Genomic DNA, 15,599 nt, shown 5'->3' with positions numbered 1-15,599 from the left:
AAGCCTACACATTTATAAGTGAGTGAAGTTCTATGGATTTTAATTTTATTTTCTGGCTCTCTTCGCTGTTTGGAGCCTCTTATCGTCTGTCTAGACTGGCATATTGTGGAACTTGGAAAAAACAGATTAGCAGGTAAATTGCTCATTTTAGAAGCAGAGATGCGGTTGAATATAAACTCCAACAAAGTGTTCAACAAAACATCCTCCACCTTGCCTTTGTCCACACTATATAATAGTGATATATTCTATTTTTATTGAAGAAGTTTAGTTAATCGTGTTTTGAAGTTACTGTTAATATCGTGTTGGATGCAGTCAGTTCTTGGATTATTAAAACAAAATTAACTTTCTAGTATCTTGGTATGTACATATGTTTAAATATAGAAGTTTCCAAGTTCTAAAAAACTAAAAAGCTTAGTTTTTCACATGAATTGAAAATTATAAATAAATTAGGAAATACTTAGTTTCTTGTGAAAAGTACCTTTATTTTGTATCACATCCATGACCTGCAGTTTTGAACCAGTCTTGAACTCTGCTTGATTATCCATCTCTACATTATTACTTGTAACATTCTAAGTCAGGTACAGTGTTCAAATTACTTTATTTTTTTCAAAATTAAAAAAAAATGTCCAGTATAAAAACCTGCAAACAAAGGTGGTTCAATAGAACCATATTTTAAGTTTACCCTTTAGACGGCACTGATCTAAGACAGGAGGTAAAAGATAAGAAAGATATCTTACTAATAGCCAGGGCTAAAAACAAGGCTTTCTGAGATTCCAAGCTTTCTAAAGTGACAAAGTAACTGTATCTAGCTTTAGTGGTTCATGAGATCAGGTTCGCCTGGCATATGGTGGTGTAAAAGTTGTGTGTGAGATTGGGATGGCCAAAAGCCAAGGGTGGTTGTGCAAGTTTTCCAGAATGAATAAATTAACAATCGTCCTACAGATACATACCATTGGTTTTCTTTCTGTTGTGTGGATTAATGAAAAAGCAATGACTAAACAGGTAAATTATAAACATGGGTTTAATGCAGCATGACACTTTCAGAAAGGAGATTTGATTATACCCGCCTTTATGCATGGTTATGTTTAAGTCTTATGCTTTCAAGAATAATTGAATCATTGTGATCTTGGCCATTATATTAACCTGGTTCAAAAATATACTGTGATTTATACCTGTTTACTAACACTTTCCTTTGTAACAAGCCTAGAAAACAGTGGGGTACTTGATGGCAGCATCTGACAGCTGAAGGAGAGGGGTCAGGACCTTGAGGGTGTCTTCTCCAGATAGAAAGGGGAGGCAGTGGTGGTCTTCACATGCAGTATGTATATGCTCAAAAGATGTAGTGCATCATGTCTGAGCAAGGACCAGTTCTCTTTTATTGCCTGTCTGCTTCTCTAGGGATGGAGTCCTAGAGTGTTGTCTGCCATTTCTTCACCTGCTCTAGGGGTAGTTGATGTTAGGTGTGCAACTGTGTGAGAGAAATGGTGTCCCCCTGCTCTGGGACCCCTCTCTGGAGTACAGATAAAGAGGCCACTCTCACTCCATCCCTAGAGGTGGTTTCCTCCTCTCTGTGTATATGTTACAAATTGCACATGTCGAGCTACCTTCATCCATCGAGGAGTCTCAGTGGGATTGTGGAATTCCTTTCTTCCATCTCCCCTCATTGACCCAGAGAATGGGGAGCCAAATGCAAATGTCTCCCCTCTTCCTAAAGAGAGAGAACCTCTGGGGTTCAAGACTCTGCTGCCACTATGAAACCAGAACTTCCTTGTCTCTATCAGGGCAGTTCTCACAGTGGTGGAAAAGATAGAGCAGGGGGGAGGAGGAGGAGGAAATCTTGTTGGTGAAGACCAGAATTATCAAACTTCAGAACATGTTTGCATATTTGATATTTGCAATCACAACTTCATTTCCTTTGGGATGGCCTTCCAAATGAAACCAAGGACACCTGGATAAACATATTAATCAGATGTTGTCAATGACACTGATAGTGATGAAACAGTTGGTAACTTAAATACCAGCGTTGTTAGACCTCAGTTTACTACCCTCATTGAAATGAACTTGGGGAAATTTACGCTTCTATTCTGGTGCTATTGTTGCATTTTATTCCAAGCAACACTGTATCCTCTTATGATCTGAAAGTTATCTGCACAACCAGAAGTGCTTAGAAATTTCTGTTAAAGAAAGCTTCACTTTCATGGAAAACCTCAGGGTTATTATGGAGGAGTTCTTAAATAACTGGAATGTGAAGAATTTCCATATATTGATTTCTGATATCTTGCTGTGAGGTCATTTAAAGTGTGCATATTTAGTAAGATTTAAATAAAGAGATACGATTTGTCTACTTATGTGCATGGAACAAAATGTTTTGTAAGTGAATTTGTAAACCGTAAAAACTAGCCTATGCACTGTGGTGGACAAAGTGCATGGGAGGTTTGAACCCTAAAAAGCAGCAGTTTTTGAGTTATGGCTTCTCAAAGTTAGATACTTTGTTAAAAATCAAACACTAACTTCTCAGAGCCCTATAACTCAAAAACAGCTGGAACAATTTATTTCCAGCTTCCTGTAAGAAATTTCACCTGTGGCCTGAGATTTTAGCATGAGAATTTTCAGTCCCAACGCAGCTTTTTAAAAGGGGTCAGAAATAGAATGGATCTCTCAACCTCAACTGTGGAGTCACTTCACTGATGTTAATGAAAACAATAATCAAAACGCAATCAAGGGCATAAGCTGACTGCCCAGAAATGACCCAGAAGAAATCCCCCCCCGTGTATAGCAGTATGCAATTGGGAACATGCATTTTCCACCTTCCTCTGAAACTTCAGGTACTAGCAACTCTCAGGCACAAGACACCAGACTAGAATGGTCTTATCTGTAATAATTCCTGTGTCTCTGTAGCTAGATGGGAGACTTATTCTTAAAGCCCAGATTCTAAGTTTTTAAAATGCTGTTGAGCTTAAGCTGCATTGTCTGCAGTGGTACTGCCTCTCTCATTGTTTTCTTTTGTGGCAGTATTTTGGTTTCTTTACCAAATCCTCTAACTGTTTGTGTCAATTAGAAAATCTCATATTGAATTGTTGAAATGACTTGCAGCATCTGCTCTGTGGCACTGAATATTTCAGATGTGCCATTCAAACTCTTCCTCTTTTTGGAATGCTCTCAACAAACAACTGCACCATTGACATATGTTGAATTGGTTCATTTCTCAAATTGGTGAGTTAGAATATCAATAGTAACTTGTTTCTTTGTGTGTTTATTACCTGGAAAGACCTAGGAACAAGTCAATATTTAGTCTTATCCATATCTTGAATTGGAAATTTCAATTCCTCTTCTTCCATCTACTCCCCAAAAACCACTTGTGATGGATTCAGTTGATGAAAACTGCTTTGCCTGTTCTTCATGTTGTTATCAGAGCTTTAGGAAATTTTGGCTAGCCAGAGGATTTTGCCAAATTAGCCCAAAATGTTGATTTTTGGAACTACAGCTCTTAAAATTTTAGGAGCTGCAAACATGCAAAAATCAAGGTTTTGTGTGGCATCCCTGAGATCAGTCTGTCAAGCCTTAATCATCTTTAAGAATTGATCCCTTTCCTTCAAGTAATACCAGGGTTGTCTTTACGTTAACCTTCTGGTATTAATTGTTATCAGCACTTCTTTGTCAGCACTTCCAGCTTTTGCAGAAAATCATAAAGGCTGTATACTTTTTACTATGTAAAAATGGAAAAGTTGGCCTTCATTGTAGTTCATCTGCAAAAGCTGCATTAAGAAAGTACATTTTTTCTTTTAAATGGTCTAACACATTAATGATTTTTTTCTTATTTTATTTTGGGATGACTTGCATCTTCATATTTAAAGAAAGAGAGAGCCATGAATGCTTATCGTAAGTATGACATTTTTCTTCTTCCCTTCAAGCTTCCATAGGTGCTATCAAATTGTAATTTTTAAATGATAAAATTGCTTGTTCAATATTTCAGCTAGCGTTAGCACTTGCTGCATTTTGTGGTGGTTTTGCATATTTTGCAAATCTGTTCAATACATTTTAGCATTACAACAGAAAAAATTCATGCTTAGTGAATCAGCTTGCATCTTTGATACCATGAAAGTAAGGACTACCAGATAATGACACTGATGAAAATGGGTATAGGAAACAGTTTTTTATTTTAATTTATGTTCATGCAGTAAAAACTGAAGTAGCCATATCTGTCTTCAGGTGAATTTATGCTACTTTTTTCAGTGATATGCTGTGAGCTTAAATGGGTTTTGGTATCCTAATAAAAGCCATATTTCAGTTCTGGGACAGTTTAATTCTTACCTGCCTTGAAACTGTAATTAAGCATTTCCATATGTAAATTTCACATAAGGACCTTTTCACACTTGGTGAGGAGGCATCTGGGTCAAAGGATATCTATAGTCTTAAATTGTTCAGAAATATCACAAGAGTATCTACTTAAACGTTCAAAGGAAAATCAGACTTCTTTGTCACTGTGTGTACTACTCTTTAATAGAGTCTTGCGAACAACTCCTATTCCACTCATGATTACACACATACCATGATGTTCCTTCCCATTCACGATCATTTAGCAAGCCTGTGGCCACTACTGTAGTGTCTTGTTTGAAAAGTAATAGTAAGAAAGTAAAGTATTTTTAGCTTTTCTTTTTAAGTGGTTTAGCAGATGGGAACAAGTGGGTGGGTGAGATTCTGTGGCCTGCGTTGTGCAGGAGGTCAGACTAGATGATCATAATGGTCCCTTCTGACCTTAGTATCTATGAAGCTACAAGTTAGACTTAGATGGCAGTCTGTCTGATCACACTGTTCTGTGGATCACAGCTTGAGAGCTTCTGACTCTCTTCATATATCCTACTCTTAAACAGTTTTTGTGGTCCTCTTCTCCCTCTTCTGCACAAAGTATGTGTGAACATGGAAGAAATACATAACTTTGTACATAATACGTACAAGTTAACAGGAATGTCAGACTTATATAGCTAGTGCCTTGCTAATAACAAAGGAAGATTTGCAAATTTTGAAGTGGGACAAAACACCAGTTTTTAAGACTTAGTAGCAGACCCACCACTAAGACATCATTACTTTTGTCATATTATTAGTATACAGTCTAATATCTTAAATACTATAATGATGCTTTTTTAAATGGAGGAATAAAATCTTAGAGCATCCTAGAATATTTTTAATTTTATTTGTTTTAATTCACAAATTTTGTAAACTGTGGTAGGTCTTCCAGTTTTGACTGGAAATGAATGAGTTTCTACTGTAACTCTATTACAGTCCATTTTTGGACAGTTATCCCAAGTTATACGCTGTGTGTGGCTCTTCAATTAAGAAAACCTGTGTTCCTTCTGCTTTTTGAGTCCTTTGATTGTGGTTTTAAAGACCTCTGTGTTTCAACTTGCAGTATTGAAGTGTGACATACTTGTGATTTAATTTAAGTGACTCTGGGGAAGATGAAAAATCCAAGTCATTTGAAACTTCCGCCTGTGAAGGAGCATTTACCATAGGAAAAAGGTGAAGGTTTTAAAAAACCTCTGACTACTTTTGTTTGCTTCAGACAGTACAAAACATATCATTCTGGGATAGCATGAGTATCTGAAACTCTCCTGATGTAGTGATGTCTCCTGATGTAGGTCAGCTAAGTCCTTTTTATATCATGTGCGTTTTTCAAAATTTCAATTTTTAGTAATTGTTATATAAAACTGGAAATTAACAATGGCAACTTTAAAAACAACTTTACACGTGTTATATAGTATTAGAGTGGTGGGTAGAGAGGATTGTGGCAGAGAAGAGTGCATTTTTGAACAAAAATAACAAAAATATTCTGTTAGTAGCCTACGTACTCGGCACTCCAGTATCCATGAAGACGCAAGCTCCTAAGAATATGTGTGTTCAGTGTAGACACTCAACATGGACACATGTTCATATGAGTTTCCTGGCTATAATCCTGACTGTGTTATGTCAACAGACAAGAAGGGATGAGAAGCACCAGTCTTCACAAAGAATCCATCCTCTTGTTCTGTAGAGAAGAGTCTTACTGATGTGCAACGTTCAGTAAAAGGCGCACAGCTTTCAGAGTGGTGAGCTTGAGCTAGTCAGCAAAGAGTAGATTGAGTGGATGATTTATTCTCATATCTAAGTCTTCAGAGGAGTTTGGTGTCCTCCTGGTATCCCTGTTAGTCAGAAGAATTCCAAGATATGTTCTACCTCGAAGAACCCATGGCAATGATGTTATGAAAGTGTTGGCTATCTCTTCCTGATTTTACCTGTCCTGGAGAATGATACAGAAAATAAAGTAGATCAATATTAATAATTGTTCCACAGTGGTCAAGAAGACACTAGTTTTCAGTGCCTGTACCTTCAGCTGAAGGGATTTGCTGAATAGTTGTTCAGACTTGCACTCAGACCTCAGTCTGGGTAATGAGACAAAATCACTAATTGAGAGGCCTGCTTTTCAAGCAGTTTAAACTTTCCCAACTTCCAGAAATGAAATCTACAAACTGAATTTACTCCAGCATCTGGCTTGCTTCCAATAAATAGAAAAGAATAAACCAGGTTTCCCTACATTATACATACACACATTTCTTACAGAAGCACCACTTGTCAGTCCATATCAGCATATAAATGTCAGACCTGGAATATAAATACTAGGTATCGGCACTGTATTCTCAATTCCATACCCTTCCTACTTCCTGGTTATATAAAATAAGGCTTACTTTTGGACATCTGCTCTGCAGGAGAGACTTTGAACCTGTCTGTCTGTTGTTTATGCTACATCCATCATCCGTGGTCCTTGAAGTATGATCAAAACATTTGTGCTCTTTTCACAAAGATTAGATGCCTTCAAAGGATCCAGTCTTCATTCCTAAAGTAAACTCAGGTTAAACCAGATTGTATGGAAAAGGCTTGAAATGAGTGGGATGTAAGATTCAATCAGTGTCTTAGGTGAGCCAAGGATCAGAGAGTTTATTCATTATCATACAGCAAACAAAGGGGGGGGGGGGGGATGGAGTAGGGAAGAGGGGAAACACCAAAGGCTTCCATAGTGCACATCTTTAAGGTAGCATGACGATAAAGAGCTAGATCCTAGAACAGGATTGTTTCAGTTTCCCAGGACAAATTGTCCTCCTTTGTCCCTGAAAAGAAATATATAAGGTAACTCAATAGTGTGGTGTTGGGTTATCTTTAATAGTTTTTTAATCTCACTTGTTGCACATAGCTGGTAAGCTTTCTCTCCTGAGGCATAGTGGAGATAATTGCACTCAAGAGGAAAAATTGTTCTTGACTATTTTGTCAAGCTAATTGTGTTGACCTATATGGCCATAAAATATTGAAGGGTTTCTTTAAAGAAACCTAAATTGGATCTCAGGTGATCAGTGATACTTGATGAAAGGACAACTTGAAATATAGTATGTTCCCTTTCTAAATCTTTTTTTAGTTTTGTTATAACTTAGCATCTTGGAAATATTTTTTGGGACTTGGCCCTGTATGTTTTATGACTTTGCCCAGAGACCAGGATTACCAAGTCAAATCACCATTTCATTGACAGATGGTTTAGGGGTGTGGTTGACTCAGTCAAATGGGAGACCTGATTATTCTAAGAAGAAATCTGGTTAAAACGTTTTTTCCTTTTGTTAAATTTAAACACTAGCACAGTGTCTTGAAATGGTTATCAAATTTACATAAGTTTGATATTGTAATCCACTATAATCTTCTCTTGAAATACTTATCTGGTACAGATGCCAAAGAGAACCAGTACTGCTCACAGCCCAGGGTTCCCTTAGCTTCATTAGTGTGCTATAAACCTATGGTAACATAAAAATTAATATGGTATTTTACATCAATTTTAAGGCAGACACTTGCCCCAGGAGCTTTATAATCTAGGTTGAACTTTTAATATTTTCTGCAAAAGGGTATTTTAATACCGCATATTGAACTTTATAAGATACTTTTCTTAGGGCTTTTTTAAAATTTTTGAATGTGTGCCATAAATTAGCTTTATACTGGGTATTTATATGGGGACATGTGAGCGTGTGGAGGACTGGGTGAGGGACACAGGAAGGGGGAAAGTAACTGTGCAAAAGTAACACTACCAAGCATGAAAATATCTGAAAAGGCCCTGTAAGGGCCTGATTGGGTAATCAGTTCTATGGGATAGACTTGGGAACCTGCATGGGGTTTCCCATGAGTACAAGGGGTTTCCCCATCATGGACAATATCAGGACCTAACTGCTTCTGGACCTAAAAGATTATATTGTAAACTGTGTAGACTCTCCTTTTAGTACTGTATCTAGCACAGTGGGGCTTTGATCCCAGTTGTGGTTTTTCAAAGCTACCATAATAAATATTAAATAAGGAAAATAACTGGATTAGGAGTAACATAGATTAAATAATTTTTGTAGTTAAACTTCCAAATAAATGTTTTAGTCAATATTTCTGTGATCCATACTTGGTGTTTTGCCTGGTAGGGGAAGCAATGAAATTTGAAGGTGTACGCTTTTTTAAAAAAAATTGTTAATAAAAATACTAACTGAAAAGATACAAAACCAAAAAAATCAAATACTCAGATGGAAAAATATTGTTAGTGAGGTTAAATTGAAAACATTAGGTATATAGAATAAGGGAGACATCGCTTTAAACAAATTTTATTTTCTGTGTCTGTTCTGCTATGCGGAGAAAGACAAATAACCGTCAAAATGTTATCTTAGGTGCTCCCGTGCCGGTGATATATGAAACACAGAGACCAGGTAAGAAAACTGAATATAAATGAATAAATTCAACATGTTACACCAGGGTTTCTCAACCTTTTTCTTTTTGAGGCCCTCCCAACATGCTCTAAAAACTGCACGGCCCATCCGTGCCACAAGAAGAGTTTTTCTGCATGTGAAAGCCAGGGTCCGGGTGGGGGGTAGCAAGCAGGGCAATTGCCCGAGGCCCCACGCCATAGGGTATCCCACGTAGCTAAGTTGCTCAGGGCCCTGGATTTCAGCCCCATATGGTGGGTCTTCAGATTTCTGCACTGGGCCCCAGCAAGTCAAATGCTGGCCCTGCTTGGTGGACCCCCTGAAACCTGCCCGCGGCCCCCCACGAGACCCTTTGAGTTGCCCTTCTAGAAAACAAAATTTTTGTTTCGATGGTCAGAGTCCAAACTTCATGAAGATAGTCTTAAGTTTTAGGAAGAGACAGTGCACAAGTGGAGTTATCAAAAATTTTGACCATCAGTGCTTCATGCAATGGCTAACTTCAGTTTAAGAATTTCTGAAAAACAGCAAAATATGAGACTTTTGATTGAAGGAAACCTTGTCAAATCTGGGATGTTCTTGCAACCTGTGATACAGAGCATGACTTTTAGCTTATGAATCCTCCAGCGGATGTGTGAAAGTTTGGTAAAACTTTCTCTTACCTGAGCCTGGATTTTGTTTCTGTTGGCACAGATAATCCATGCCTGTAATGGAGTTAAGAAGATGTTTTGGTTTTTTTTAATCCCATTTTCTGTTTACGTAGCTTTAATCATGACTCTGTTCTGGCATCCTTGGGGTGGGGAAAATAGCATTTACTAAACTACCGCTATTGTAATACTGTTTTACTTTCCTGAGATTTGTAGGAAGTAGCTTTCTTTATGATTAGTTTAGTCCAAGTGCCCAGGGTAGATTTTTAAAAAACCTATGGTTTTATTAAATAAAAAATGTTGGATTTTTTAATTAAATTTGAATTTTTTAATTTAAACTAAATACAAGTTTATTTTTAATATAAACATGTAAAATTAAATTTAAAATTGACAGCCTATGCTAAGGCCTAAATTATTAAAATAATTAAATACAAAAAATGTCTAATACACATTTGCTGACAAGCTTTAAAGAAAGACAAACCACTAAACTGGTAGAAGTCACAGTTTAAACACCGTGAACTAGAGTTTGAGTGCTAAACCAGATTTTGACATCAGTAGCCACTTCTGGGGGTCAGAATATTTTCTAAACATCTGTTTATTCAGCTAGTTGAGTGACCCCAAAAAATAAAGATCCTGAAGAAGCAGGAAAGCTTGTTTTCCTCTTCCACTCTATGAATAAAAACTAGGTGTGAGATCTACTAGTTCTAAAATCTCAAAGGACATCGTTACCAGAAACAATCAGTTCAATTCACCAACTACAGATAATACTTCCTTTGTGTAATAAATCAGTTTTTAAAGTCAGTATGTCTTTTGAAGAACTTTTTTCTCATTTATCCAGCACTTTCAAAGGTAGTTATATTTAATCAAAATTTAATTTTTGGTTTTGTGCATTTTTAACTGAATTTGAATTTCCTTCCAAATAGAGCTTGACACAAATCACAAGTAAAAAGTAAATCTATTAAAAAGAAATGCATCATTCATTATTTTCTAACATAAAAAATGTAAAAATTGAATCTGAATAAATGTAAATTAATCTACGTAACTGCGTAAATAAAGGTTTATAAGTATAGTGTATTCTCCTGGGTAGCAAAAAGAAGCACCAAATTTAACATAAAAGCCATATGTAGTTGCAAATCCACATGTTTTAATGGTTACCAATCAATGAGATTCAACTTTTCTTTAGGAAAAGAACTAAAAAGTACAAATGAAAAATGTGATTGAAATTATGATTAAAATTGATGATATAAATAAATCCACCCTGTGGATGCCTGATTCACCAATTGTTTCACTGTAACCGCATAAAATTAACAAAAACTGGATTTTGTAGTAAATGCTGAGTAAACTATGGAAACTGACTATTACGGAGGTGCATAATGTCAGCAAAGAAGAGAAAATATTTTAAATGTGGCTTTGATACCTTTGCTTTTTAATATTTTTTCATTGTGGCAAGTACTCGCATCATGCAGTTACTCAGATGTAAATCTCTCAAATGAGCAAACAAAACCTTAGTCTAGTGACAGCACATTGTGTTGATTTTAGGAGGATCAGTTTGAATCCTGATCCTAATCTCTGTCCAGCAGATCCTGAATGTACTACTGGAGCACTGTTTTTTGTTCAAGTATTATCGTATATGTTTTTTATTACGCAAGGATGTTTAATACAGGCATCTTCCTAAAATGGTTGCATATGTAAGCACTGCTTGAGGATATTTTCTCAGGCCAACATATCCAGGACAGAGTAACTGTTGGATTATTTTGATCCTTCCCTGAATAGTTTTATGAATCTAGGGTTACCATATCTGAACGTTCAAAAAAGAGGATACGCCACCCGGGGGGGGTGGGGTGTATTTTCACCAGTATCTACCAACTCACGTTGTATTAATGTGTTGTTATACTGCTATATATACTGTGCACTACATGTCTTCTATATTGAGTATATATAAGAAAAAGTGCTGTGGCCTCAAAAGTGAAATTTAATTATTTAAAGTTCACTGTACTACTTTATATGTAGTGAGTCCTTTCCTCTCACCCATGCACTCAAAGCAGCTCTGTCTCCCCTGAACTGCACCCCCTGTGGCCAGCCCAGAAACTACACGCCCTGACACAGAGAAATTTAATTCAACAGCCCAGCAAAGAAATGGCCCCTTCATTCATCCTGCTGTGTGGTTGCTGTATCGCTCCAGCTCATCCCAATCTCCAGGGCTGCAGCCCACCCCCACTTCGAAGCTCGCTCACTGACTCGCTCACACACTCTACAACTTTTGTGGGAGAGGGGCCCCTGGTGGGACCATGCCCAAAGGCGGGGGAGGAGGGGTGGTTGCTTCTTCCACTGGGCTGCAGCAGCCCAGCATCCTGAAGAAAGAGGAGCTCAGGTGTCCCAAGGTGAAGCAAGGCAGCGTCTTCCTGACTTGAAGCTGATACAGGGGGGTGGATGCAAGGGAAGGAATTCCCTGGGAGCTGGGCAGGGAGGGTGGATCCAGGGGAAGGGAATCAATCCTTCCTCACGTGGGAGGAGGGGATAAACTTCCTCTCTGGGAGGCAAAGCCACTCGGGCAGACTTGATGTGGGTGTGGGGGAGGGGGAAGACAGCTTCCACGGGGAGCTTGAGGCTAGAAGTACTGGTGGTATGTTGCCCCCTCCTGACTCCTCATGCATGGGGAAGGGATATGCAGCCCCGGGACCTGGGTCAGAACCGTAGGGGTTGGGAGCTCCCAGAGCCCGCATGGGAGGGGTCTGGGCTCAGGCAGGGCCCAGGCTTGGGGAGGCTGCTCATTTGCAACTGGGGCTGGGGCTTCAGTGAAGCCCCTCTGGACAGGTGAAGGAGGGGGAGGGGGCAAGCTGCTCGCCCCAGCCAAGTTCACTCATTAGACACAAGGGCAAACTTTTCTTAAAGGAGCCATGTCCTTTGGTTTGTCTCCCTGCCCAGCACTAAGTGGGTACGCAGCTGGTTTCTCCTGGCTGGAGGGGGAGCACAGGTCCTGGGGGAAACACCGGGGTGGGCTGAGAATGGTTGGCTCAGTCCTTGAGAAAGCCCTTGGCCCGTACTCCCCCCAGCAGGCCCCTGGAGCCAGCCGAGAAGCTGCCAGCCCATCTCCCCACAACCCCCTGCCGAGAGGCTTCCCACCCCATCTCTCCCACCCCTCCACAGCTAGCCCAGAAGCTGCCGTGCCCTGGCTGCTTGTCACCCCTAACCCAGCTCCCTCTGCTCTGAAAATTAGAAGGACTCACATCTGCCTGCAGCCTCTGAGCTTCAGCAGCTGCAGGGGAAACAGCTGATAGGCAGGGACTTCACGCCAAACAGCTGATTGGCTGCAGCACATGGTGAGGGCTGCTGCGCATGCTAAATAGCTGATTGGCAGTTGCCAACAGCTGATCTCCCCGGGTGGGCAGTGCTAACTCTTCGCCTGTGTCTTGAATGACCAGCTCTTCTTCGGGGAAAAATAATAATGGCAAAATCCCGGACGTTTTTAGATATTTAAAAATTCCTCCCGGATGGCGATTTAAGAACCACAAAGCTGGACATGTCCGGGGAAATACGGACTTATGGTAACCCTAATGAATCCTAAGTGAAGTTAGTGTGAAAAATACTGAGGTCTTCCTTTGCTAGGAATTGGGATTCTATCCCTAACATCTTAGCTTGATGAAATCTAAATCTAAGCTTCTTAAAAGCCCTTTACAGGTGCTTTGACTTGGCTGAAGAATTTTGTGAATGCCAATGTGTCTGTTTAACTTTGTCTGCAAATCATTAACTTGGATGTGCCCGTTACCTATATTGAACTCCCAGTTTTTCAGGCACAAAATGGGATGCCAGGATAAGTCTGGATGACTAATACAAATTATTTTGATTTTTTTTATAGACTGCATTTGAACACTGCTAATAAGGGAAATCGGTTTCCATTGTAAACTAATATTTTTCAATATTTCATAACTAAAATTCACTCTGACCATTCAAAAACCGTGGCTAGCAACTCATTTTGTCAGTTCAGTCATATGAAACTATGTGCAAAATGCCCAGTATCTTACGGTAATTGTAATTTGTCTGTCTAATATGTATTTCTATTTTGTTTTCACTAGTTAAGCGGAAGCTTACAAAGGACATAACCTGTCTGAAAGATTTCATGAAAGATCCCAAAAGAGAGGAACCGCTAGTTGGTATGTTGTGTTTGTGGTCAGACAACTTCCCTTTGCTTGAACTTTAATCACTGGTGTAAGTCAAGTAATATTTTAGATATTGTTTATCACTTTTATATTATCCATATTTAATGCTTTTTGGAAGATCTCCAATAGCAAATATTCTGTTACTACTTTCATCAGTCTGAGCTTTCACTCTGAAGATGGGACTTACTCTGGGAGGCTGGTAGATTATCTGGCATCTCATCCCCGTAGTACTCCATTTCTAGAGGGACACATTGAACTCCACATGCCATTGTTCTTTCTGTTGTTCTGCAGAAGAAAAGCCAGACATAAGTTTTTTCTGATGGCCCAGGATTTTCTGTATGATTGTTTACCCTCATGATGTTCCTGAGAATATTAAATCTACTGGGACATACTACCGTTTTTCTCTACTTGATGGTTTTTCCTAGGCAGAGCTTAGCTTCATCAGTTTATCATTTCCTACTAGCCAATGTCCTCCATGATCCTAGCAAGTGCTAGCCTCTTTGAGGAGTACGTTGAATTGAGTAATAAGGGCTCTGTTGTAAGCAGTAAGTTTCCTCTATTTGGATCATTATTTCTCCACAGAAGGTCTGCTCTTAACTGATTTAATAGAACTCTTGAGCTGTGCAAAATACATGTTACCTCCATTGTCAGTCCTGCAAAAAGTACCACTATGCCTGGTGGCTTACTGCTGCCTTATATGGTATTGGTATAGAATAAATGTTCAGCGTTGGAGTTAAATTGAGCTACTGTTGTAAACAGTGGGATTGAGAGATCATTTCCTGTGTCACCTACCTCTAAACCCAGCTACTCTGGGGACAGTTTCAGGGAATGCAAGAATTCAGGTTACCAGTGCAACCTTAATTCGTCCCCCTTACACGTATGCATTATCATAGTCTTGAACTATGTGATATGCTATTTTTTTACTCATAACCATGGGATGGTGCTCATTCAGTGAGCAGCTTCTTGGTATTTTGCTTTATCCTCTTGTTCAATATGGAGCCTAGACCATTATTTACTGCACATTCACTATTTCAATCCCTGCTGTGAAAACAGAATTATTTCCTGAAATCTTTTCTGTAGCACTCATCTGTAGGATGTATTATTATCATCCCCATTTTATAGCTGAGGAGCTAAAACTTAAGAGAAATTAAGGTCTAAAGTGTCCATTAATTTTGGGTGCCCAATTTGAGACACTTACGGGCTTTTTTTTTTCTCAGAGTAGTTAGCATTATATATCACTGTACACGTTTTAAGCACAGCTCCCATTGAGTTCAGTTGCAACTGTGAGTCCTCAGCTCTTCTGCAATTCAGAACTCAGGTTTTCAGGTTGGGCACCCAAAAAATGAAGTACAGAAATAACTGACCACATAAGGGAAGTTTTGTTTAAGTGACCTGCTGAGCATCACGTAGGAATTTGTGGCAGAGGCCGGGATAGAATCCAAATCTCCAGGATGGTGTTCCAGTTCCTTTACTATGAGACCTTTCCCTTCCTGTGATCTCCTGCCTCATTTAGTACACACCTCCCAGGATCCTACAAACAGGCGTCTTCTGTCTACACAATGCTGATTCATCCCCAGAACTGTGGTCCATCCTGTATATTGAATGAGGCAAGGATCCTGTGGGAATATTAGTATGGGAGGTCATGTAATTAAAGACTGCATAGACATGCATAAAGGGGCTGAATTAAGGTTGCACAGGAAACCTTTATTCTTGCATTTCCTAACTTTTGAGTGCTAGACCTTAACATTCTTTTATGGTATGTGCTTGTGTGCACCCTCTGTTTTTTCTTCTGGTTGTATATTCTTAAGATTCTAGGTATATGAAGTTCTGTGACAGGCAGTCTGCCAAGGACAGAACTTTTACTCGGAGAAAAGTCTGTACTGGTGAAGAGAGAAACTTGAACTAACAAATATTACCAGTAAGAAATCTAATCCTTAATGGGCGATTGTGAGGAAATGTAGGAAATACCTAAAATGGATCAGTATCTTTTATCATTGATTCGTCATTGGTTGTCCCTACACAGCTGAAATAAGAATATATTTGTTCATAAT

At 39.0% G+C, this 15,599-nt stretch overlaps 1 protein-coding gene across 1 annotated transcript in view; it reads left to right on the top strand.

Moving 5' to 3' along the window:
- Window positions 1–15,599, top strand: part of LOC311516461 (uncharacterized protein) — a 67,094-nt gene that overhangs the window by 18,721 nt on the left and 32,774 nt on the right. The window contains exons 5-7 of the mRNA XM_084620548.1: window positions 3,855–3,879; window positions 8,712–8,750; window positions 13,465–13,542. Coding sequence (XP_084476674.1) covers window positions 3,855–3,879; window positions 8,712–8,750; window positions 13,465–13,542 — 142 coding nt within the window. The remainder of the gene's footprint in view (window positions 1–3,854; window positions 3,880–8,711; window positions 8,751–13,464; window positions 13,543–15,599) is intronic.

This window comes from Lepidochelys olivacea, assembly GCF_965140295.1.
Source record: "Lepidochelys olivacea isolate rLepOli2 genome assembly, chromosome: 2".
NCBI lineage: Eukaryota > Metazoa > Chordata > Testudines > Cheloniidae > Lepidochelys > Lepidochelys olivacea.
The sequence above is the reverse complement of the archived record's forward strand: the minus strand, read 5'-3'. Positions and strand labels throughout refer to the sequence as shown.